The 26,523-nt window shown below is 37.4% G+C and overlaps 1 protein-coding gene across 6 annotated transcripts in view; it reads right to left on the bottom strand.

Moving 5' to 3' along the window:
• The window catches only part of pde4d (phosphodiesterase 4D, cAMP-specific), a 210,727-nt gene that overhangs the window by 7,008 nt on the left and 177,196 nt on the right, over nucleotides 1-26,523 (bottom strand). For 4 of the 6 annotated variants that reach the window (XM_032578259.1, XM_032578258.1, XM_032578260.1 and 1 more), the window contains 9 exons: nucleotides 14,984-15,175; nucleotides 13,420-13,456; nucleotides 13,266-13,342; nucleotides 12,677-12,726; nucleotides 9,113-9,225; nucleotides 783-876; nucleotides 522-697; nucleotides 331-429; nucleotides 40-204 (listed from right to left, as the gene is read on the bottom strand). In XM_032578259.1, coding sequence (XP_032434150.1) covers nucleotides 40-204; nucleotides 331-429; nucleotides 522-697; nucleotides 783-876; nucleotides 9,113-9,225; nucleotides 12,677-12,726; nucleotides 13,266-13,342; nucleotides 13,420-13,456; nucleotides 14,984-15,175 — 1,003 coding nt within the window. Of the gene's footprint in view, nucleotides 1-39; nucleotides 205-330; nucleotides 430-521; nucleotides 698-782; nucleotides 877-2,650; nucleotides 3,123-9,112; nucleotides 9,226-12,676; nucleotides 12,727-13,265; nucleotides 13,343-13,419; nucleotides 13,457-14,983; nucleotides 15,176-25,481; nucleotides 25,923-26,523 lie in introns of those variants that run through there. The other 2 variants (XM_032578262.1, XM_032578263.1) reach the window with 2 other exon arrangements.

Raw genomic sequence — 26,523 nt, 5'->3', positions numbered from 1 at the left:
GAGCAGACATCTGAAAACGTCTGTGCACGCGAGTTTTACCTCAAGGGCGGGGGTGGATAGCAGCACATGAGTTGACTGGGTGACGTCAGCAGCATGGATGTTGTTATGGTAGGCCACATCGGCATGATAATGGTCTTCTAAGGTCATCAGGTATGTTATAAAGGTGTCGAGTGGAATTTTGAACGTTTTTAACAAGTCTCTCTCCTGAAAGTAAAAAAAAAAAAGATCAAGAAACAGAAAGCATTTCTTTTAAAGGGACTAAGGTTGTGTATGTTTATGTGAGGCGCATGAGATGCCTCATATTCTGAGTATCAGTATCAGAATATTTACCTGAAATATTGTGTACATCATTACTGTCAGTGGCCGATTCCCAGAGAATTCTGAGATTTTAAAAACATTAAGGCCCCATTTGTTCACATGTTCCAGCTCCTACAGAAAATTTAGAGACACAATCAGAACATGTTTAAGTGTGTGCCATGCCGGGGCTGTTTCCACCGGTTTCGGTGAACATGCAAACACACCTTTGCCAGCTCATCCTCAGTCTCCGTCTTGACGCCGAAGCGAGGGATGTTTGAGTTTGTGAGGCTGGAAGAGTGTTGCAGTTTTTTCACTCCGCTGATCTGAGACATGGGCTTGTTCTTCTTCTCCTTCTCTTTCTGTGTCTGCGGGGACGGCATCTCCACCTCATGTTGTTTGTCTGCGCCGTAAGTGAGTTGATTGTGAGAACAACTATTAAGGTCTTTTTTTATTTTTATCCAAGTAACTCCTGAGTCATCACTCACCGAGAAACGTGCTGGAGATGAATTCAGACACTTGGTTCCCAGATCGGCTCATCTCTGATAGGTGAGTCAGCTCCCGATTCAACATCCTCTTAAACTGAAACGAGGACACACATGCAAACATGATGGCTTTGACAGCTTATAATACAGAAAAAAACCCATCAAAAGTAATTGTTTTTCCAGCTGCTCACAAAATCAGTCAGGTGCATCTCGATAAACAAGCCCAAAAAAAGTTTACTTACTTCACAGATTTCATTTGAAACATTGAAACCGTATTATACAGACATAAGTTAACTTTAAAGATTGTGGCTTACACTTCTTGGAAAGGCAGAATTTTACATAAATCCAATAAAAATGATTTTGACTGATTTTCATTGCTTTGGTATCTTTTTCCACTGTTATTGTTTTTCTTCCACTACCCTTTCCATTAAATTAGATTGATACAGAGCTGCCTGAACTGACCGCTTCTTTAGCAATGAATGTTTGTGCTTTAACCTCCCTGGGCAGGGTGTCACTGACTGCCTGCTGGACCTCCGTAAAGTGCAGCATAACATATTAGCATGGGTAATAAAATCACTTTCCATTGGTACAATGTCATTTTTCAAATTTTCCGAGAAAATGAATATGCAAAAAGAAAGAAAAAAATTGAGAAATTAAATCTCCCAACATGCTCCCCTATATTGAAATACAGATCTCATTAATAAGAACTAAGGGACTGAAAATAGCGTTGAATAGTCCAATAGAGTTTATGTATTTAACTTCACAGATGTTTGAGTCACTTGCCATTTAAGTGCACAGAAACCGTGGAGTGCTAGTTAGATAAATCAGTTTCAGTTGGAAATGGTAAAATTTTAGAAATGTCTAGTTTCATCAGAGAAGAAGCTTCCAGGAATCATCTTTTTTTGATTTAACACACACACAAACCCGCACACAGGGGGATCATAGAGGACTACTGCAACAAACACAAACGAACAGTAACCCAGATTCCCCTTTTTTTTTTTTTTTCCACTGCCACACTGCCAGCCTCTTCATCTTGCTCCTCTGCATCCTCATTCCCTCTTCTCTTCCCAGGGCTATCCCTATCTATATAAACACAAACCCAAATTTAACCATGGCTTTTGATCTGGAGACCCAACAGACATTTAGATCTAGATGACAACGTTTTAATCTACGGATTTTATAGCGTAGCTGCAAAATTGAGAAGCAAATGATAAAAGGATGTGAATGCAGAGCTCTGCAGATCACAAAAATCTATCGCAGAACTGAGATGTTATATTAAACAACGGTCTCTCTAACCAGGCACAAAAATATTCATATAATTTATTGGTTTTTCTAAAAGAATGTCATAACTATGCAAATCAACTAAATCATAACAGAAAAAAGGGCTTGAGTTTTGAGATTCTACTGTGTAAAAAAGAAAAAAGAAAATTATTACTTAAAAAAATATAGATGAACCTAACCATCCTGAGTACTGCTGACCTGTCATTCATTAGAGGAAGAAGAAATAACCAAATACTTATAAATGAACAAAGAGAGATAGATTCTCTGTGGCCTAGAATCTAAATCTTATGTGTGTTTTCAGAGCTTTACATGTAAACCTCTCATACATCGTCATTTGTTCTGTTCAAAGATACGTCCCGATTGATAAGGGATCCAGATCAGACACACCTACGAAAAATTATTCTGTGGTCGACATGTTGGTGCAGTTCTAAATATAGCAGATTATGTGTTCATTAAAAGCATCATCCAAATCTGTCTAAAGCTTGAATAAAAAAAAAAATCAAGCTCTCTTTCACACGTATAGCGCTAATGTTGGTGTAAAAGACCAAACAATTAACCTAAAAAATCTACATCAGGGGAACAATTCTTACCTTTATGTAACCCCAGGAAACAGAAAGGAGATAATTTGCTTCAGGCATTTTGACAAAGTAGATCCAGAAACAGAGAGGGTACGAATATATGTCCTTGTGAAGTGCTCACAGACAAAATAGAAAAACAAAAGCAGCCCAGACTTCTTTCCTCCACCAAATGTTAACCTTAGGAGCCCTCAGAGCTCAGTTCAGAGTTAAGCATTTGAACAGGGTCCACAAACGAAGCTTCATGTTCCAGTCCTGCGTATATCCACAAAAATGTGCCAATGTCCCAGAAAGCAGAGAAGAAACGCAGATTTTGGATGATGAACAGCAGGGACGTGGCTCTCAGAAGGTCCAAACACAGCATACTGAGATCACACACACATACACAAACTCTTGGATATAGGGACACACTGCTGGGGCTCTGAATAATTGATGATGGTGCGGAAGCTTGGTATATGCCAAAGCAACAGGACAGTAAAAAAAAAAAAAAAATTCTATGAACTCCTCCCAAACAGGACGGGTTGCCTGCTTCTGTGTGTATGACACACTCTCCCATGTGAAGAGCACAGGCTGCCTCTCTCACCATGTCACACAATAGCAGCAAATCAGGGTAGAGAGTCTGAGCTCATCATCACCTCTGATTGGCTTGGATTGGAACAGACTTGAGACTACCTGCTGCTTGATTGGCCACAACTGAAGTCAGTGGAAAAATCTACGCTTTTTCTTTTTCCTCTAATTCCTACGGTGCAGCAGGATGTTGTTTTGTGCATGTAATGTGTAAAAAGTGCATCCATATTGCGTTGATCCTGTTAAAACAGTATGTGTGCTTGTGATTACAAATGAATAGCCTCACCTTTTGTGCAGCATGATGTAAAAGTATGGGTTACCTCATCCGACATGTTGCAGTAATAATAAAAAATCTGAGGTCACCCTCCACCCGAGTATCCATGGGCGGTGAATCACGCCAGCATCAATGATGTGATGATGTAAATATGGGAAAAAAGACACATCAATCTCACAAAAAGAATGAGCCGTCAGTTATCTGAAGTGGGCTCAATAGTACAGAAACTGCCCAATGTGTTTTTCACTGCACTCAAAAAGCTTAATTTCAAACAGATGTAGACCTTTTAAAATATGGATGGACATTTTCCTGAGAAGTGCACAAAACCAAGGAGGTTAAATAACATATATTTGTAATATTAATATAAATGTGTTTTATTCTTCTGACCAAGTAGCTGACAGAAAATTTTCAGATCAAAATTCTTGAGAAAGGGACAGTTATTTTTGTTCATTGCAAATAAATGTGTGCTGTTTAATATCAGAGAATAAGGGACATTAAATTAGTGTCGAAACCTAACTACATCATCCAAGGCAGGACTGTAGAACAGAAAGCAGAGAAGGGCTGTTCTTTGTACAGTACTGGGAAACAATTTCAGGGGAGATTTCAAAGAAAAACTGCTAATATGCACCAACATAAATGTATTGAGGCAGTCTTGGTAAAGACTGAGCATACAGTTTTTCCACAAGTGGTACATGTACAGTAATTCTTTACTCTGTTTTTTTTTTTATATCTACATTTCTTAATTTTTGAAATAAAACTCAATAGAACTAGCATGAACTGCACTGAAAACATAGTAATATATGCCCTTTATCTTCAAGCTGTTAACATTTATTTCTCATAAACATTATACAATTGAATGGAAGGACATCGTATTTCAAGCTAGCACTATAAATTGTTTGGAAAACCCAGATTAACTGTTTAATGTGAATTTTTTTTCTGGTGCTGAGCTTATCCTATTTCTTGTTCCAGAAGAAGGCAACAGTATTTAACAACATTCTAGATTTATCAATTAATTTTTAAGAATATTGGTCAAAAGTTGTTTTTTTTTTTTTTAATAAGGCTGGTGCTACTAAAAATATGCCTAATAACTGCACGAGAATTATATATTATCCAAAATATTCAGACTTATAAAATGTGATTTAATAGCATGATTTTACAAATAAATACTAAGAAAATTGAAAAAACAAAAAACTAAAGATGTAGAAATAAACAGAAGAATTGCTAAAATACAGTATTCCACATTATTATTTATGTCACATTACGGAGGGTTTAATTGTCTATCGCTACGATACTTGACTTAAAACCTCCTTTACATTGGAAGCGTCATTTCATGAATATACTTGTAAACATCGATCTTGAGCGATACTCCTACAGACACTGAACACGTATAAGAAGGAAGTCTTTTTTTCTTCTTTATATGTGTGCATACATGCATTATCTTAGTGAGGGCACAGCGGTTGCATGGATTGAAAAGAGACAGAGCATGTCTGCCTGCTTTACACCCAGACTCAGCAGCCGGCCTGGTACTGTGAGTAATTTACAGCTACGCTGGAGCAGATGAGACCACCTGCTAACTGACATCCAGAGTATTTGACTAACTCTGAGCCAAGCAGGCCAGCACAAGCTCTCCACACACAAACACACCGACACACACTAATACGCTTGCAATTTATCTCAGGGTGAATAATACAGAAATGGTGCTCAGAGACACCCCTCCCTGTGTAACTCACTTTTACTGTCACAAACACACACGTACAAAAGCCTTAGTCAAGAGGTGTGAACACACACTATTGGGTAAAAATTGGAAAGTGTCACACCTATCTTAGCTGTAACTTGTGTGTAATTTGTTCCTCAGAGGAGCAGCCAAAAATATCCATTCCCTGCTGTATATAGCCCTCAACACCTTCGTGTCTCTGTTGATTTTTTGTTCTCACATTCAGCATTTAATCTGGCAGCAGACACCCCCTCTCTTCACAACACAGACAAACTGCGGTCCCTGTCTTCAATGAAAATACAGCAGTCAGTTCGTACTCCATTCCACACAGTTGTTATAAAGAGGAAACATGAGGACATACATTGATAAAAAAAAAAACTACGCCTGACCAAACTTAAAAGAGAGAAAGTACAAGAAGTTCAGCTGCTGTAGAATGAGTTTTAGATGTAAGAATAGTCACTAAGGAACACAGTAAAGGCCTGATTTAGAGGCTGCTTTATTGATATTATGGGACTTGAGAACAATACCATACAATTACAGAAAAATTCAACTAACAAAGCTGAAAGCTGCATTTGGCATCATGTCCTTAAAGTGAATGATACGACCTACAGCCAAAAAAATGAGTAGAACAAGTGGATTTTCAGGTACTTTCATTTGAAAAATAATAAGGTTTGAGAAAATCCTAAATAATTAATCAGTCCCAATTAGCAGATTTTTAAATGTTCAGTATCAGTGTCCCTGCTAAATTGTCTACAGATAGCTGTTGTTGGTCATTTATTGTCCAAAGGATCCAAACTGTTAGGAAGAACTCATTAGTACCAGCTTTATTGATTGCAGCTTACAAAGTTGTGGTGGAAACCACACCTTGGGTCTGAAATAAACAAATGTTTTTGAGATATACTTCAAAAATTTCACAAAATGAAAATGAGTATGCTCAAGCACTATTCTTTAATAATTAGAAGAGCTAAAGAGACATAAACACAAACAAATATAAGCAATATATTGAATGTTAAAGCGGTGTTGTCACTGCACCTCTGTTTATTGGATTTAGTTGAAATGTTGGTATACTCAGTCTAATTTCAGTGCTTCTTGTTTTTATGGAGTAACTTTATCAATAAATAAAAAAAATCCTAACAATCAAAATGGTTTTTACACTTAATTTTCACAAATTGACAAAATAGAAACTGTTGCTTCTTTGGCATCTCAATTCAGACAATATGAACAGAAGTAAGAATGATCTAAAAGGGTTAAGTGACCTTTTTGAAGTTTGACTGTGGGTGTTAATTTGTTAGTAACATAAAAAGCAAAATAATCAATGAGCTGGACAAAAACTCAAGAGAAGTGCAAAACAGCAGATAAAGGCCTTATTCCCTTATTTTGAACTATTAGATGAAAATTTAAATGAAAAATGGACAATAACATTTTCAAATATTTTTCAAGAACTCAGATGATATTAAAGAAATCTAAAGTGGGTCATCCCTAGAAAATGTTAAATTTTCTTTCAGAACATTGGATTATGGGCTTCATGCTCATATGCATCACCAATTATGAAAAAAGAAAAACCAAGCATTCAGTGAAAATCCCTATTTATCCTTTAAAATAGGTCAAAGTGACACTTTCTAAAATCTCTCCCCTTTTATCTACAGTGACCTCCAAAACTGACGATCAGACTTAAGCAGCACACAGTGTTCTCTCAGCACAGGCAGAAAAAGATTTAGAGCCAAACACAAAGGATCACTCTAAAACAGAGCCCTCATCAATTAAAACGATTGATTGAATACTTTAAAATAAATACAACATGAATGTAAAGCTAGTGTTTGAAATGTGAAAAACTACAGGAAGCATGCCCTTCGTGAATACAGCCTGCCGTTAAGTAACGCAACAGTTTTAGGGCACAACTTGCATCATCATGCAGGTTTTTTATTAATATAGTTAAAGATTCGAAATTCAAGAAAATGAAGGCTAGTTTTGCTGCAATTGTATCCATTTATTTTAAGGGAATTCAGGTTGATTGTTTTCTTTCAATCTCTAACGTTCCTTCATAAATGTCTGAAGAGTTATGTTGAGAAACAAAAAAATAAAAATAAAATAAAAAGTTTGCAGGTCTCAGACACCAGGTGATCACCAAAGATGCATTCGCTACCTGTGATGTTTGTGTATGTATGTGAGTTAGTGGAGAGATAGCAGGGCGGCCGGGCCTGTGGCTGTTACCATGACAACTGGAGATAGCTCTGTTGGTGAGCGACGGTGAGGCAGAGCTGTACTCTTGATTTCTCATCTCTTTTAGAAATCTCATGTTTAAATGAGTCCAAGTTGTGGATGGGCTAATATTAGAGGTGAACACTGTGCAAGTCCTTTGTCTTGTCTGCCCTCGCCATCTCTCCTCATCTCTGGTCTTGTGACATCACGGCGCGTGACATCACGAGGACCCAGTGCTCATCAGCATTCAAAGCGACGCAGCAACCTCCTTCCACACACACACACACACACACACAGGAGGCAACTGAGCATGCTCATACCTGGACTCCCTGCCTGCATGACAATGCTATCACTAAGATACATGAAAACAACACAAACAATTTCACTTTTGATGTTGATGCGCTACAGAGTAGCAGGTCATGGCAGCTTGAGCATGTTCAATCTCTACCTAACAGGCTAACACTCAAACAGGGGGACATTATTTAAGTAATACTGCACTGATAGCCACCACGCATACTACAGTCAATAAAATCAACAGTGCATGATGTACCAGAGCTTTCTGTTCTTTTCTTTATTTATCAAGATGCGCTGATCATGAGCATTATGCTAACAGGAACACTGCATGTGAGCAATTGAACAACTACATTATTGTCTATGACAACATACCAGCATATGCAGCACTCAACAGAGTATATGTAAGAGGAGTGTCCTTGGAAAAGGTGTCGGACTGACAGCAAATAAAAAATGAATTTTCTTTCCTAAATTAATTGAAGAGGATTGAGATCACCCTCAATTTTGAGCAACCTCAGCATACAGTTATCTAATACAGAAAAACAGTCTAATTTTAGGGTCAATTGACAGTCAGAAACTCAGAAATCCAATCTTTTTCCTATCAGCAAACATAACAACTAGACATCACTAGTCTGGCTACACACTGCAGGGTGGAGATTTGAGTGATTTAAAATAAAGAGGAACCACAGAGATATTACATAATATTTAAAAGGGAAATAAAATTTCTACGACACACAGAGACATGTCTGAGGTTTATTAAGGCTACAAGAGAGTGAGCAATACTTTTCAGTGGACAACAGGAAGGCTGATAGCCTCTATGAGTTATGGAACAAGCAGGAATGTTGAAATGTTGGTTTCTTGTGGGAAACCTTGAACATAAGGGAGTCATAATAATTGTATAACTTTAAAATTTAAAATGCCAACTTTTAATCACTTCGCCCTTGTTATAAAGTAGTAATAAAATCTTTCTTTACAGAAAATTTGTACAATGCTGTTCTTACATATTATTTTAGTGCCTAAAAAGAAACTGGAATCATTTAAAATCTGTATCTGGAGGTCAAAACTTTACAAAATTAAAGTCAGCAAATTTTGGCCAGTCAAATTTGATCATTGGATCTTTGTAGCAGACCTTGCTTACAGATATTTGCAACAGTGCAACTCTAATAGACGCGAAGTATGGAACACACATATAGAATCCTGAATACCATCTATATATACCATCACACCCAACTTACAAACTTCAGTGGACAAGTTCAGATAGGCATCTTGATGACCAATAACAAACAAAAATATTTTAGTTAATTCTTTGAGCAGCTTGTCCATGTTTTGAACAGCTTAGCATATTAATTTTAAAATTATTATTTGATCTTATCAACAGACATTGCAAAGAGATAAATATCAAACAGCGGAAAAACATTTTTCACATCCTTACCTTGTTTGAGGCCATCTCGCTGACCGAGTGTCTTGTCTGCAGCGTCTCCAGCTGGTCCAGGCACCAGTCCAGCTCCTCCAGGGTTTCGGTGGCCAGTTTTTGGTAGGCCTCCTCTGCAGGGGCAAGACAGGAGGGCAACGGGTCAGTGAGGGCCCGCTTCAGAGGACGAGAGGCCGGTCCGGGGTCTCCCACCCTACAAACGGTTAAGCTGGGATACCCCGAGTAAACGTATGGGTGACTCTTCATAATGGAACAGGTGAGCCAGCGGTGACGGCCTGGGAGAGGGGCCTTCTCTGCCTTTGTATGCCACCTTGCAGCACAGCTTGAGCAAACTTTGCTGACTTTTTGCAAAAAGTTCAGTTCTGCACTCTCAACCTCGGATTTTTCCTTAAATGCAAACTCAGCTACAGTCCCCTGGAGTGTTGTGGTTGTCGACGGGTGGCGATCTGCCACCCTGTTAGTTCTTTGAACAGATGTTAAGCCTCAGCAGATGTTGACACGGACTAAATGCAACAGCAGTAGGAATATAGAAACTTGTCAGACTCATTCATGAGCAGCCGTACACAGCGAGATGTTGAGAGTGTATTCTCTCATTTTTAGAGGATGTGTAATTCCAGTCATGTAGCAGGATGAACAACAGTCTGTTTAGCAGGCCCATGTCTGCTATTGGATGGACAGAGAGGAGACAGGGATGATGGGAAGAAGATGATCCGGTGAGCACCTCAGAGTCAGTCAGCGTCCACAAGAGTCCAACGGTCCAGTACAGACCAAGCATGTCCACTGCACCAAGACATGGTCAAACAGTACAAAGACATTTCACACAAACACATACACTCGGAAGCAAGCAGACACACATGTATACACATACACACTCACACCAGCTGAAAAGCTACCCATAACACATCCTGGTTTTGTCTCCTTTGCCCCCCTGCCAATAAACCCCCCCCCCAAAAAAACATCCACAGTATCCAAGAAGCAAGTGGGTACAAGCTGGAGCTGTGTGTCTGTGCCGGATGGTGTATCCTACAGATGCTGTGTAAGTAGGTGGGGGGGGGGTAAGAAGGTTGGGCTGCTGTTGCTTCGGCGTCCCTGGTAGCCAAACGTGCTGCTCTCCCCAAGCTGTACCTAAAGCCTGAGAGGACTGAGCCGTGGACGGGGAAGGGAGGCACACAAAACATGGAGTGGATAAAAATAAAAATAAGAAGAGGAGTCAGAGCTTGCAGCTCCAAACGCTCTGTGTGTGTGCATGCATATATGTGCTCAGCATACAAACACCAGAAACAACAGAGAGGTAGTTGACAACAATATGATGAGAGTCTCAGCATCACAAGCTTTCCACATGACAAATTTTTCTGTTTTCATTTTGTCTCAAAACAGAAGAGAAAATGTCACCTTACCAGACACCAGTTTGTACTGATTCCCTTCATAAAGAAGAAAGCAAAGGATTTTAATACTTTGTGAAAGGAGGTGGTGGTTAAGAGGATGGGAGATGTATTATTTCAGTATTTCAGTCAACATTTATTTGTATGCCTAAATGTAGCAGCAGTACTAAACATGTGGAATTTCTGTTGCTTTTTTTTTACATTCAATTACTGATGTCTTGTTGCTGCAATTGCATGTGTACATTTTATCTCATGAATATTTTGAATTATAAGAACAATTTTGGTATAATTAATCTGAAATGTGTTTTTAGATTATACAATATGTTCAGAAAGGACTGCTGCATCCTTGCGCATTTTTGAAAGGATCATTTTTTGTTACTCTTGACTCTACCTCTAAATCTTTATCATCTCATATGCAAAAGTCCAGTCTCTCCTGCTTCACTGCCTTTAACACATTCTCTTTCCCTTTCTTGCATTTTATGCTTCCTCCACTGCTCGTCCTTCCTTTTGGCCCCCCCTTTTTTTGCCTCTCTTCTTTCAACCTTTCAGCCTCCCTTTTTTTGTGTCACCGTCTTTCTCCCCCAGTGTGGTGTCAGTGGCTCGGGTGCTACTCTTTCTGACAGCAACTGCACTGACGTCAATGACATTCTTCTCATGCTTAGTGCGACATCAGACACCGGCGCTCGGAGAGGCCACTCTGCTGCACAGACGCAGGGCTGGAGCCAAACTATGGAACAGCTTAACAGCAGAGATGGACTGGCAATGGAAAGGAATGACATTCAAAGAGTAACAGGAGGGGAGGAAAGGGACAAGCCAAGAAAAGGAGGAACCCTGACCCTTGATCAAGGTAAAAGCATGTGAACTCTGACACATTTTAACCACAAACTTCACTGTGCTGAATAATGAAGGAAAATAAAACACAGTTTTTCCTTTTACCAACATTTTGTAGGGTGCTGAATATAAATGCAAAGCACACTTTTCAGATTTTTATTTGCACAAAAAGTTTTGCAAACCATGCATTGTTTCTCTTCCTCTACATAATCCTGCCACTTTATATTAATTTATTATGGAAACACCTTCCAAAAACATACAGAGGTACATACTGTATATTATCATAATCTAGGTTAGTTCAGACTTAGGTAGATAGTTTTTTTAAATTTCCTAATGTATTTCAACAAGTAAATCTAATAAAACTAGAAAACCCCAAGATCCTCAAATCAAATTGCAACTTTATTGCTCCTGGGAAAATCATTGAGATAATATTAATTATGCTCTTATATTGCTTTGCTCTGCAAGCTGGCTTGTTGCACAGTCAGTATGCTTTTGGACATGATGATCGGTCAATACTCTGATGTAATGATGCCCATGACTCACAGCTGTCACCACTTTATGGCAGGAGCAATAATGGCTTGCAGCAATAGGATTGTGTGCTAAATATAGCACAATGTCACTGGGACCCCAATATATAGGCAGGTCATGAATGATTTCAGATGTGACACTCAGAGAACTGCTTTAGATATATTTTTAATGTTGAAGGGAAATGTGACACATTCTCTATTTTGAGTACCCTGTTTTTTACTTTTGTACTAAAACCAGTAAATATTTTCACTTTTATGTAAAAGTGCTTTTTTTTTTGGTTCTGCGGAGGTTCTTTGCTATCATGATCCTTATACTAAATGGGAAATGTGAAAGGTTTATCGGTTTTGAAAGTCATATGGAGAGTCTTGGCAAACATGAGCAGCTACTGAAAGTGTTGTACTGTCAAGGGTGAATCTTTTCTAGCCATCTGATACAGTTTGCACAATGCCATCCTCAGAAAACCCATTCAGAAGAGACCAGACAGGTTGTGCAGTGAAAGATGACTGTCTAAAGGACAGCTGTGAATACACATTCAATAACTAATGACTCTTTTATGTTGGCATTGATATGTCTATGTCTACAAAAAAAATTATACTTGATCACCATGAATATGAATGGTCTTGTCATGTGTCTAAGCAGTTCTTAGAATTTGAAAAAGTAAATCAATAGTAAAAAAAAAAAAAGGAAATCTCTTTTTCAAATGAAACCTGAATATTTATAAGGATGGAAACAAAGGATGAGAAGATCTGCTCGCGAAAATAAGTATAGTGTATAACATTGAAATAACAATTTTCTCATTACATTTCTTGTTTAAATGTCTTACCTGTAAAGGTGGTCTTGGTGATAGGGGGTGGGTTACACATGGGTGATCTCCTGTCATAAACAGGCACATAATATTGCGTCACTTTAAAATTCTAACATTTTGTAGAATATTGAAACACAATCCATAACAAAGAAAAACAACATCTAGCATTGGCTCAGTAAATGCAAAGAACCTTGACTGTTTGGAGCTACTGTAAAGAAATCACTTAAGGAGCTATTGCAGTACTAAAAATGAACAGCAGAGGGCAGACACAGCCAACTGTACAAGATGAGTGTGTTTGAGGGATCCACTGGCTGAAATACAACATGAATTTAATAACTGTGCCTTCAGTGTTTTATAATCCTATGAAAATAATAACCACTGTGAATCACCTCACTGCTCTACTGTATTTCTACAACATCCCCGACTAAGCAAACTGGTCAACTTTTTGTAGAATATAAATGCGTTGGATAACTTGTTTACATGTTTAGAAGCTAGTAAAATATCTCCTACATGTTCGGATGTTTAAGGTTGGAATCATCTAGAAATTAGGGGCTGCATCATGCCACTCATTTTATCTCAGTAATCATAAGTAATGAAAGCAACTTACTTATTAGATGCTCTGTCTTGCTGTAGATTGGTTAATGCACCAAAGTTGTTCCGTACGGTCCTCAAGCTTGCAAGAACCTGAGAGCGGGATACGATTGATTAGGATTTAATCAGGCATCACAAAATGCAAAATAAGAAAAGACAAATTCACATACCTGTGCAAATGGCGTTACAATCATATCGTCACCATGACTGAAAGAAATAAAGAAAGTGGAGTCTATATTAGTGGAAACTCCCATATTGCTGAAATTTGACAATATGTTGTGCTCTGGAACCTATTGAGCTGCAGATATGGGATAGGAAAAAGCTCTGTCACCCCAATGTTTGTACTGTGGAACAGTAAGTAACTGTCTGAGCTCAAAGACCTGCTGCAAACAGAAAAGCTCAATAACTTTGATAAATAACTTTGTTTTAAAAACAAATAATGAAAGTTTAAAATGTATTCTGGAATGGAGGGGGAGCAAGCATAGTGAAAATACATTAAGAAAAATATCAAATACATTGGAAAATATCAGAAAATGTTATCAGAAAAAATAGCATCAGAACCTACTTTTTGTGCTTAATCACAGCAAGGCTGCTGTGAAGAATGCTAGCTCCTATGCACCTGTGAAAACATTCCTAACCTTTTTCCCATTGCTTTCCTTCTCTTCTTTTAAAGGAAAAGTTCTGATTATTTCAAGTTGTTTTTCGCTGAGATGTCTTAATCAGACAACAATTGACTATTATCAATTACTCAATTATTTTGTTACGTTAGCTGCCCAGCACTTTGGTCAACTGTTGTTTTTAAATGTGCTATTGAAAAAATGTGACTTTGACTTCAAGGCTTAAGCACTTTTGGTGCACTTTCAACTTTTGGTTGAAATTTAACTTTACAGATTAAATATTAATATCACACATGTTTGATTTAACTGCATTGATTGCCTTGAGTGTCAAGTGGTTACCTAAAGTTTGAGGCTCAATAAGGTTAAGTTGAAAAGCCTTGATTAAAGTTGATACCAACCCAAAAGGGAAACTACAGCTACTACTGATGTAACCAATAAACTGAAGACAAAGATACACACGGACTGACAACATGTGCAGGGGAACAGGTGTGTGTTACTATGACAATGACTATCCCTGTTGCACAAACACCACAGCTACAACATTTCATTCATTTGTACTTTCAGCATGTGAACTGGTATTTGTGGGATAAAAATCAAATGAGATGATAGCTTTACCTGTGCTCCTAAAACACAAAAAATAAAGAGATTTAGCTAAATGAACTTAAAAAAAGCCTGATATCTTGTGTAAGACCATTCAAAAACTTAAAATAAAACTACTTTAGTACAAAGTTCATATTGTCAACTTCCTAAAATAATGGTTTAAGTCATATTTTGCCAAAAGGGTCACTTTTTCTTTTCCTTTTTTGCCTAAATCATATTTTGGCAAAAAATGACTTAGGCCATTATTTCAGAAAGATGCTGCATATCATCAAAATGTGTTTGCACCACATGCTTACTCAATTAAATGGGCATGAGTTAGTGTTAGGATATGTGACACCACACAACCATCTGCTGCTCGTGCACTCTTCCCCTGAGGTCTAGAACGGGTCCTTAAAACATCCAGCTGTGACAGATTCACCAAAACACAAAAGCCCCCGCTGAGATTAACAGATGTACATTTTATTTGGGTGGATTGTCTAAGTGTTATAAATGAAAGGAACATCTTTGTGCCACTCACATGTCACTGGCAATGGAGGAGTTTCGGGACATGGACTTGGGGGAGAGGTCGTAGTCGCTGTCCGAGCGGTAGAGGAACGACTCTCTCCGCTGGCTGTGGACAAAGTTGGCCTGCAGGATGAGGCCTGAGCCTGGGCTGGCCATTGGGTCCAGGGGGCTTCGACCTGATGACGTGCCATTGTCCACATCAAAACTGCAGGCACAAAAAAAGAAGAAGGAAAAAGGGTATTAAAATATGAACAGTTTTTTTTATTTTTTTAGTGGGTGTGTAAATAATTAACTAAAAACAGTAAAATTTGCAATCCATTGGTCATTGGGCATAAATATTTTACAAAGCATTGTAGTTATCTTTATATGGCAGCACTGTTCAATATTATTCAACATTTTGAATATGTCTGGAATTTAAGTGTTGAGTGTGACTTATCTATGATGTTGTATAAAGTGCTGGTATATATATATATATATATATATATATATATATATATATATATATATATATATATATATATATATATATATATATATATATATAAAACATAAACTATAAGGACTGTACTCCCCTATCCTCTCATACAACAATAACACATGGACTATCCTCACACACACACACATCACGGACTGTTTTCTTCACACACACATACAACCTGTAAATTTTATCTGCCATTATTTATCTATAATCCATTCCCTAGCATTCTTGTATATTCTGTATAATCTGTGCATATAGCTCCCATATTTATATTTATACACAATATCTATATCTCTTGCTATAACCCCTTATAGTCCATACATACATAGTCTTGTACATCTGTAAATAAATATTTATATCTCGTAGAGCACTTCTGGATAGATGCAAACTACATCTCGTTGCTTGTACTTGTGACAGTGCAATGACAATAAAGTTGAATTCTATTCTATTCTATTCTATATATACATATATACTGTATATATATATATATATATATATATATATATATATATATATATATATATATATATATATATATAGACATCAAATCATGGTAATGTGGTTCCAAAAGTGGGCTCCTACTCTATTTTCAATCACTTAGGCTTATAATTGATCACAGCAGGTTTCTTCACTAGTCCCGGAACATAGAAATCTGTTCACACAGAACCACACTCAGCATGCTGTATTCCAACTCTCCTCAGTGCTACAGGGAATACCTCAGTTCTGATGCTGCTACTGACTCACAGCTAAGCAGTGTTTTTTAACCAGTGACACCACTTCCTATTTGGATGTCATGCTGAGCTCCTTAGTCTCCAAGGTGATTGTGCACCCAAGTGATGACTAATGCATATCTACAGAGACATCTGCTTCATCGAAAAGGCTGGGACGCAATCCTATAATCTGGTCTGGGGAGGATGCTAAGGTCAGTGTGGGATTCCCCTCAACACAATGCGTAATACCCAGGAGGGTGACGTCTCCTTATCTTATCATAGCCATCATAGCAATACATAACAAATAAAAACAAAAGTTTTAATCCAGCATTTTTTCACTTCTAATACTGTTAGAGAATGTGCAAGCCTGTGCACGTGTGACAGCCTAAAATATGCAGAGTGAACACTTATTGAAATTAAATCTTTTTAAAATTTGATGGTATATACAGTAGACAGGTTATATGTTGTGAAAGGTCCCCCGATAATAAATGTACTTGTGTAAATAAAAGAATTCATTCAAAGTAAACTGGCTCCTTGCCTTTAACTCCAAGATAAAACCTGACTCCTTCAGGTAAAGTTACACAACGCCTGCAGGTGACGTAAACCCTGGCTTGGTTTGTCCAGATGATAGAACAAGAGTTGGCAATTAAGACCCACAAATTTGGAAATATGTTGCCTACTTTGTATGAGAAAGCAGAGAATCGAGAGTATGGGTTTTACGTAAAGCCAGTCTTTAAGTAAAGCCAATGTATCCACAGATACATTCTTAAATGTATGTCTTGATAAGTTCCAACAGTACAACTGACATTATCTAACAAGAAATAAATTGAGAAATTAAGGAGGTCAAGCAGAGTACAGCAAAGTTGCTCTGTTCTCCTCATGAGCTTTAAATGTCTTTTTGTCATGAAAATTCCTGGATTTGGAAATGTTGTCAACTTTTTACTCAGTGTTAATGTCTATATTCTGTAGCATATGAATCTGAAAACTGATGTTTTGCCATGTTAGCCACACCAAACACACCAATCTCTAACATATGTTAAATACAGTTTAACGTGAACACAGTCAATGCTCTTCTTGTATCTGATTATATCACTGTCCTCTTTATAAACACTGGAGATCAAAAACTAGCCACAGAATTGTGATTGGTGCAATCTGTAAAATATCTAGCTTTAGTCACATCTTATCAAGCTCCTCGAAAGCCACACTGCAACACAGGACATGCCAAGCATATTTTCCAGAATACTTGAAGGGCTAAATGATCTACCTTTTTCCTGTGATATAACTGATGGCAGAAACTGACTGAGAGTGAGCTTTTGTTGGGGAATAGGATAGTTTGGCTGCCTGCCTGGAACAAAGGGCAATTGTATTGTCCTTGCCCTCCTCTCCAAGTTCTTCTTAGACAAAAAAAAGACACACAAAAGTGCTGCAGTCAAAATGACTCTGGTAACTTTTCTCAAAAGTTGCTCTCCACCCTCTCAAAGAGCACCCATCAGTTTGAACCTCCCTCATATCACCCATCTTCACACTCTTATCAAGCCAAGTAATCCTTCTGCTGTCTTTACTGCAAGTGTGAGAGCCCCAACTCACACCAGTGAAAGATAAGTCATCACTGCTAACACAGGTCAGCTTGTCATGCAGCTGCTCTGTGTGGTAAGTGCACACGAATGAGTACATCCTGTATGTGAACAAGGAAAAGATCTCAAACTGAGACAGAGAAAGAGTCGACACAGAGCCTCTAGCATATGTTTAACATCTGATCGCACTCTGACGTCAAAGCCCACGCTCAGTCTCACCTAAACTGCATGTGTGGTTTTACTCTATAGACACACCCTCCCTCCTCTGGAATAACAAATACATTTTGGAGCAAAGTTAGCATAGTATTGCACCAACATTGACATCATAGTTGGAATACCTGTTTTTTTTTCTCCCAATAGAGCAAATCTTTGAGACAGCAGTCGATAAAGAAAAAAAGAGAAAAGAAGGCCAACACTTGTATGGCTATATAGTAGAAATAAACAGAAGACTAAGTGAGTGTCTTTTAAAGAGAAATACTTTTGAACTAGGTCAGCAAATCCAGCATTACTTTGATGTTGTAATCTACAATAAAAATACCACTGGACGTCAATATAAAAAAATTGTAAAAAAAAAACATATATATATATATATATATACATATATATATATATATATATAACGGGTATAGACAATAAATGGATGGATGGATGTCAGGCAGTAAGTGTTTCTGAGATCGCTACCTCTTTAAAAACTTGGTGTTTTTCTCAAAAGTTGTCAGTCTTAAATAAATATGTTGCTAAATTTTGGTGTCAATATATCTATAATGATACCAAAAGAGAAAACCATCCAATTGCAAAAACTGTGCTGAGTTATTTCAAAAACATCCTAAAACTGTTAAGATCATCCAATGTCATTTTTCTGTTGTTGGCTTTAGCATAACAAATCCATAATGAGAGCTGATCGAACTGTAGTTGTCATAATGAACATAGCCAATACTCTTCTTGTTTTGCAATCTACTCAATTAAACTTTTAATTTACAGAATCCATTCATGGTTCCTGGGAGCTCACCAAGCCAAAATATGTGTAGGCTGCTTTCTGAAAGCTACATTATTTAGTACTTCAGCGAGTGGGAAAAACTCTAAGACTGTTTTTATCCCTTTTAAAAGATTTTGAACCATGGGAACATTCTCCATCACTTTTAACCCTTCAACCCTCCCGTGGTCTTAAGAAATTGGGTCATTTGGACCCTATTAATTTTTTTCTCTGCGCGGTCCAACCAGGTCACACTGACCCTGTGTGGGCTTTTATGAGTTATTTTTGTGTGTAGTTTTGAGAACTGGTGGGGTGACAGGACATCCCCCCCACTTTCCCGATGTCCGACATTGACATTTGCCACGGTTAAAGCCTGATTAATAACCAATAGCATATAGATGGTATGTCTCACAAAGAAGAAATTGACTAAAATACAACTGATGCACTGACCCTGAAAATATAAGTATCACAGTCCATTCAAACATTTTCATTAGAGGTTTTCTGTCTTCTTATTCCAACTACAGTACAACAATAATTATTATTTTTTGTAGTTTGACTCTGGAAAAGACTTATTTTTAAAACAAAAATGTCAGACAGTTTCTTTATTTTACTGTAAACATTTTGAATGAAAAGCTTTGTATTCTATGAAATTCTTGTTTATTGATTGTTGTTCTACCAAACAGCCCAAAGCAGGTACAGGGTTCGATGCAGATGTTTTTTTGTTTGTTTGTTTGTTTTAAGTAACAAATTTCAAGGTGGAGTTCCCAGTTATGAGCACATCAAAAATGATAAAATTATTATTAAAAAACAACTACACAACAACAGGGAACAGCTGCACATTTCAATGTAGCTCCTGTGTGACTCTTCAGGATTAACAATGCTGTTAAATTTCACATTTTTATTCCTTTTCATAGTTCCATCACCCCCTCACACATTTGCTCTCAAACACTGAATTAGTTTATCTCCTTATTTCCAAAACGCTGAGTCTACTCTGAATGATCCACTTAGTTAAAAATGGCGAAGTGGGGTACTGCTGTCAAATTATTCTGGGACACGACCTACATTTAACAGCCATTCTGCAAATGTGGCTCTTAGTGATTCCACTACGTAAGAACAGGACTTTGACATCTTTTTGAGTTCTAGTTCAGCAGCAGAGCCTTCTGTAGGAAAAACCTGCATATTTTACACTTACAGAAACCATTCATAGAGAACTAAGTGACAAAAAAATTAATATGCTACTTATTGTGGCTTTAACATGGAAAAAACAAAGCATTTCAGTATTATGTCCCTCAAGCAGGGAATCAAACTCCATGAACTACATATTAATATATATTCATTAATCCTCTTTTTACAGCTTTAACCTCAGAAAGGTTAAAACTTTCTGAGGTTAGCTTAACAGTGAGGGGAGAAATATTTCTCTTCACTGTTTCTCACTAGCCTGCTTCCTTTTGTGTCCATAGCTTTCTAAAAATAAAGCAAGAGTCGTCTTCCCTCTGTCTGCTTTAACACACAGCTTGTAAACATTTGGGATTCCAGGTTTATAAGATCTTATTTTTATTTGTTTTAATGCTCTCTGTTGAGTTCTATATAAACCTCACACTCTTTGCACTTGGTTGCACATTTAAAAGAGACACATAACTATGTTCGTGTTATGTAATGTGGCCAACACTGTTCTCATGGCTACACCCTCAGGTGGAGCAGAATCCCGTCTATCCTCATCCTTGCTGATCTGCTTAAAAAGATACACTATACTCTGTCCCATCAGCCTGTAGTTATGTGTAACAGCTCGGAGCTGAAAGTGAATCAGTGAACTAACCATTTTCTGTTTTGGTGTAAGAGGAGTACAAGGAAAAACGAAGAGGTGAGTGAACTGTGAAAAGTAGATGGATACAGAAGGAAAGGACATGAGCAAGGTGTTGCACTGCGTCCTGTGGCATGTCCATGTCCTACAGTTTTAAAATGGCAGCACAGTGTTTATGTCAGGGTACCGACAGCTATGTGTCCCAGAGGAATGAGCTACTATGAGATTATCATAAAAGTATTGCCTTGAGTGAAAATTTTACACAAAAAACTAAAAGATATAGCATGATATAATTACTTTATAACAGAAAACCAATTATGCTACTGCTGCTAAAATATTAGAACATATTGATTAACACAGTTTTGATATGATTATTTTATTTCAATACAGAAACTCAAAGAAAGATTTAGAACTGACTGCTCAACTTTGTTGTTTTAAAGCAACACTCAAGTAGAATATCATAAATTTCTATTGCTGTATTCTTCTGAAAATAACACCAATTATGACAGGCTGATATTAACTTAATTATTGTTATAATTAATTATGTAGTTGTGCTGTCTGCTCAGGTAACTGGCCTGAGGTTGACTGCCAAATATTTAGTCCTCAAATACAAATGCAGGTAGTGAGGGTTCACCAAATTCACCAAAAAAATATATTTTAGGTTGATATTCAGTGTAAACAAATACTTGCAACAAATCAAATAATAGTAAGCTTTATATCTACCAAGATTTAGAAAATAAATATTTTGGCTCTGGAAACCATCCACTTGAATTATTACTGTCCAAACAGTTGGATGCATTAAAGATTGTTCCAAAAATTCCCTTAAAAATATCATTTTTATTGTTATTATTATGATATAAGTATCTTGTACTTCTCTATGTTAAAGGATGATGTCCTCATGTGATAGAGGTTGTCTTTTTTTTTCTTTTAGCAAATAGCAGTCACTGTAACACTGTCGCAGGTCAAAGCAGATTGGCTATATGTTAAAGGCAAGCCATACCTACAACCTGCAATATATTATTATTCATGTCAGGGCAAATACTTCTCTTCTTTTACCATCTGGTTTGAAAACACTGGGGGAGGAGGCAAAGAATTTGTGACAAGGCCATCAACCACAAAGCAGACCGGACCAAGCAGATAAGGACTGACCATTCACTGATAACTACAACGCCTGTTTCCTTTATCTGCACTGACCACCCACACAAACACACATGTATTCACAGAAGTAAAAAAAAAAAGTCAAGGCAGATATATGTTGATTTGCCAATACCCGACACTAAGCAATAGCCAAATTTGTCTTTGGCTCAAAAATTAGGAGAGAAATCTAACCATAAATTCATAAATATTTGGCAGCTGAAAATCATTCATGCAAATCTTACTGAAAAAAATCACCTTAAAACAGCTTGCCATAATTCTTGGAACGTTGGTAGGAATTTTTACTGCTTGGAGGACGTGTACTACTCAGTTGACCTTTTTTGCATAGCAAGATGCAATCAAATCAATTATTAATGGCAGTGTTTCATTCCCTGGCTTGCTTTCCCTCTCTTTCCTTCAGACTCTGTGAGATATAAATAATATGAATCTTTGTCTTCAGCCGCAACACTGCTCTAGCACCTACTGTCGCAGCTGCAACACTGAGAAAAAGTTAGTCAATCATGAGACACAGAGAGGCACAAGAGGTCACCATGGTAATGCGCCGTCATCTTGGTTCGTATGGGTAAAAGCAAAGCAAGCCACTTCAGCTCCAATACACACCGGAGGTCCAGTTAGCTGTGAACCTACAGTATTTTTCATTCTATTCATCATCTTAGGAGTGGGCTACTTAAATGGTAAATTTAGAAGAAATATTAAATAACCTACATGCTGTCATGCCTTATGAAAAGCCTGACCTGATGTTCAGTCATTGCCAAAAACTGTTAAAACAAATCGCTAGCATAAAATTAATGCAACAGTTTGCAAACATTTTTTGGGGATACGCTTTAAACAATATTTCTGAGTTTAAATGAAGAAAGTTAAACATAAGTGGCTGATAACTTTTTAGATAATTTTACTCAACTTATTTAATTTAGTTAATTATTTTGTACTATGCCATCTCTATTCTAAGTCACTTCTCCTCGGTCCTCTTTAGTTGCATCCTTTCCAGCAATCACCTTCTCTCAAATGTTTTCTGTATTATTCCACATATTAAGAAGAAAGAGAACCCTAAACAACTGGATTCACTACATCATAAACAGTTACTGAAAGAGTAATAAAATTTGACATATATTTTACAAAGATTGGTCATGTTTGAAACCTTTTCTCTGAGAACCTCAGTTAAGATGTGCTAATCACAACTTCAGCCCCAAGGTTAAAATGTTCAGCTCATTAGCTCTGTTGACTTTAGAGCTTTTTGCTCCAGCACAGAAAGTTTCTAAACCACAAGACTAAGGGCAATTTTTATACTGACCTATATTACTTTTAACTTAAGGAGTTATTTTAATAAGAAAAAAATCTAATTATAGAAAAGCGTCCTTCACAGGACACAACTCAAGACAAACAAGAATAACTAACATTTGACTTAGCTAACATCTTTGAATTCTTGCAAAAATGGTTTTTGTATTCGCTACTAATTTAAAGTGTTGAACTTTACATTCAAATTATATGTTCCTCATTAACTTCATATCGGCAATAATTTAATATAATTTAAATAACAATGTTTATTATACCTTAAAATTTCTGAAAGTGTAACATTGGCTAGAAAAAAGTCAGATGCAGTAGCATTAAAATTAACACTTCTTCCATCTTTTCTTGCTTATTTCTCCCTATTTACATCTTCTAATGATTTGATCTATGTTCATTCTGCAAACACAATGATGGACACCAACAGTCTGTAATTGTAAAACATCTATTTGCCTAGTTGAGACAAACAGGTCTGTTTGGATTTCTTTATGCTGAATTTTGTCATTGTCTTACATAGCTATGCACAGCCTCACACAGCTGTTCATGGAGTTTCTGCAAAAAAACAACAACAAAAAAAACAAGTTAACCTGAAGACATCTAATCTGGCATGTAAGGGCATAATATAAGCCATCGTGATACAACACACTTATGTTTTTACTGGACTTGAGCACATACATTTGGATCCTCTTCATAATACTGCATCAGTGATGTATTTTTCATCTTAAAAACACTCAGATATCTGTCATGACAGAAAAAAGGCAATGTTAGAATTAAATGAAAGAAGCCTCCACAAAACAGTAAATGGCATAAAGGAGGGCAGGACAGATGGAGTAGGCGGTGTGCCTTGTCCAGCTGAGTATTGCTTTTGGTAGACATTCAAAAAGATGGCTCATACAAACCAAACACTGACAGATTCTCAGCTTTTACTAAGAGCAAAATAAAAGAGACATTTTGCAGTCAGCTCTTTTACTAAAACCAGTTTTATAACCACTCACTTTACTGTACGTACAGTAATATGTCACACCTGCAGAAGCACTATAACAGCGTGAGACCTGGTTACTATGTCTTCATTTTACAAAAGCTGAGTAGGTTGCAGAGCAGACTGGTAAACTGACATGAGACTATAAGACTCTACCAGGTTTAAACACACGTCTCTTGTAAAAAACCCACAACTTTATGAGCATTGTATTATTAATTGTATTTTAATTGAGTACAAACCACAGTTGTACTCAGTCACCATCCTTCTGAAAGAGAGTAATGTAAAATATGTGGGTCGACATCTTCAATATTGGAGCTGCAATTCATACTTTTTTACTGACAAGCAAGAACAAGCTGCAACAGGAGGGAATAGGAGACAAGAGGGGAAGGGCAAGGCGAGTTCTGCCCCTGGGGATACGTATAGCATCCTGAAGTCAACTACAGAAAAATTTAGCTTTTCAGTAGATATGCAAAAACTGTCTGGACTCAGAGGATTTTCAACTTCACCAAACACAAGCTGTGACGTTCTGGTTGGAAAGTCTACATTTGTACTTTGCTTTCATTTTCAGTGAACTAACAACACCTGTATACTAGCAGCAGTGCAAACAATGTCACTACAATGGTGAGAATATTAAAAGCAAGCTATTTAAAGCATCTGTAAGGAGTACAATAAATAGGCCAGATGAAGAACAGAGATGAAAGACATTATTTAAAAAGAACTATAGATATGTCTAGACATTGGTTCAGGTTTTCAGATACCAAGACTTTCAACAGAAAACAATAAGGTTTAATAAAGTAGATAAAAGTTGTGATTTTATCGTTTTTGTTTTCATGCATCACGCATCAAGGTGGATTTGTAAATCATTTCATAACTGGAAAGTTTTAAAGATGAAGATGTACTGTACATTAGTTTGGAAATACACAGAGGCTGCTGTATCAGTAATGCTAGCTGAGTTAGCATTACTGCATAGCAATAAAATAAAATGCTGGAGTTTCAAATGTCATCTCAATAATTGTTTTGTCTTTGTTTAAAAATAATAAAATACTTTTGCTGCTCTCTTAAAACACAATGCATGTGCTTCTAACATAAAGCCTCCAATGCAAAAACAATGACCACTAACAGAACAAATACCAGGAAACATATTTTGACTGAACGACAAGTTCTTTTAGTTTTTGAGAAGAAATCAGAATTAGCTAAAATTGGATGTGATTTGTTAAGTCTTTACAAATAACAGGGATCAGAAGTCAGCCACACTCTGATTGGAGCATCTCTATTTTTCTCAACCTATTTTGCTTCACCTGCTGATAGAAACGCTTGGGTCATCAAAGCAAGTGTATGGTGATGTCAAAGGCAATCTCATCCTCTGACAAAAGAATGAGTAGTGCCTTGCAAAGAAAAAAAAACAAGCACTAGTGAAGTAAACAGGAGCAGGATGACAGCATTTAGACCTAAACTGAAAAGAATGTGAATAAAAGTAACTACAATTAACAACAAATAGAAAAAAATAGTAAAAAAAAGAAAAATAGAGTTAGAAGATAAAGTTTCTTATCAATTTACCATATCCCCTCCGTGTTCTTCAAAGAGCTGGTGGAGCGAGACCGAGGCTTAAGAATGATACTCATCTTCTGATTTTTCCTTCCACATCCACACAGACGACATGTGTAAACTCCTTGTGTGCATAAAGTAGCAAACACCTTCTCCAGCGAGCCACCGGGATCCCACTGACCGGCCGCCGCTGATCTGAAGCGATCCGGATGGAGCGTCCTTCCCCCAGCTTAGCAGAGTGGTCCAGACTAAACAGTTCTCCACACTGCTGCTCCTCCTGAAACTCTGGTGGTTCGGCAGCAGGTCGGTTTGTTACCCGGCTCTCCCTCTCACTCACTTGCATTTATCTATCATGCCAGAGCGGCATGTGATCTTCCTCTTTCCTAATCCAGCCATGCACTCACTCACACTGCTGCTCTCCTTCCTTAGTCTGTGCCTCCCTTTCAAGTCCATGTGCTTATTTTTTCCCCCCACCGAAGGGCTGAAATAAGATTCCAGTTTCTCAGGACGTACGTGACGGTCTTTCTGCCCCTCTGTTTCCCTTGAGCTGCTGCCTGAGAATGACTGAGTGGGGAAGGGTTGTTTTGGTAGTAGTAATTGTTGAAAGGGCGGGCCTTCTCTTATCCGTGAGCAGTCTTAACAATCATCTCATGCGTCAGTCACTCGGCAACTGCTGTAACCCAAGCGCCAAGCATTCCAACATTCTTTAGAGCCGTGGCAAAGATAGCATAACAGAAGTAGTGAATTACATTAAAATAGAAAAACAAGTGTCCTTCCCCCCCCTTTTTTTGGTAGAGTAACAACTCTGTGCAGCATAGTGATCTAGGCTAGCAGAAGCGAACCAAGGATTAGCCACAGGAGGAAAAGACAATATGAAACAATAAAATAGTTGTTGATGGTGAGAAATGACCAGCCATTTAAAAGTAAAACAAGAACACAAAATCCTCCATCTTTAAATTGTTTTAATACATATTTTCTTTAGCGCTAAACATGTCTCTGTGCAAACCATTAAACGTTTGAGGCAGAGGACCTGTTTTCTGCTGAGATAAGCCTC

The sequence above is a fragment of the Xiphophorus hellerii genome, chromosome 12, assembly GCF_003331165.1.
Source record: "Xiphophorus hellerii strain 12219 chromosome 12, Xiphophorus_hellerii-4.1, whole genome shotgun sequence".
NCBI lineage: Eukaryota > Metazoa > Chordata > Actinopteri > Cyprinodontiformes > Poeciliidae > Xiphophorus > Xiphophorus hellerii.
The sequence above is the reverse complement of the archived record's forward strand: the minus strand, read 5'-3'. Positions and strand labels throughout refer to the sequence as shown.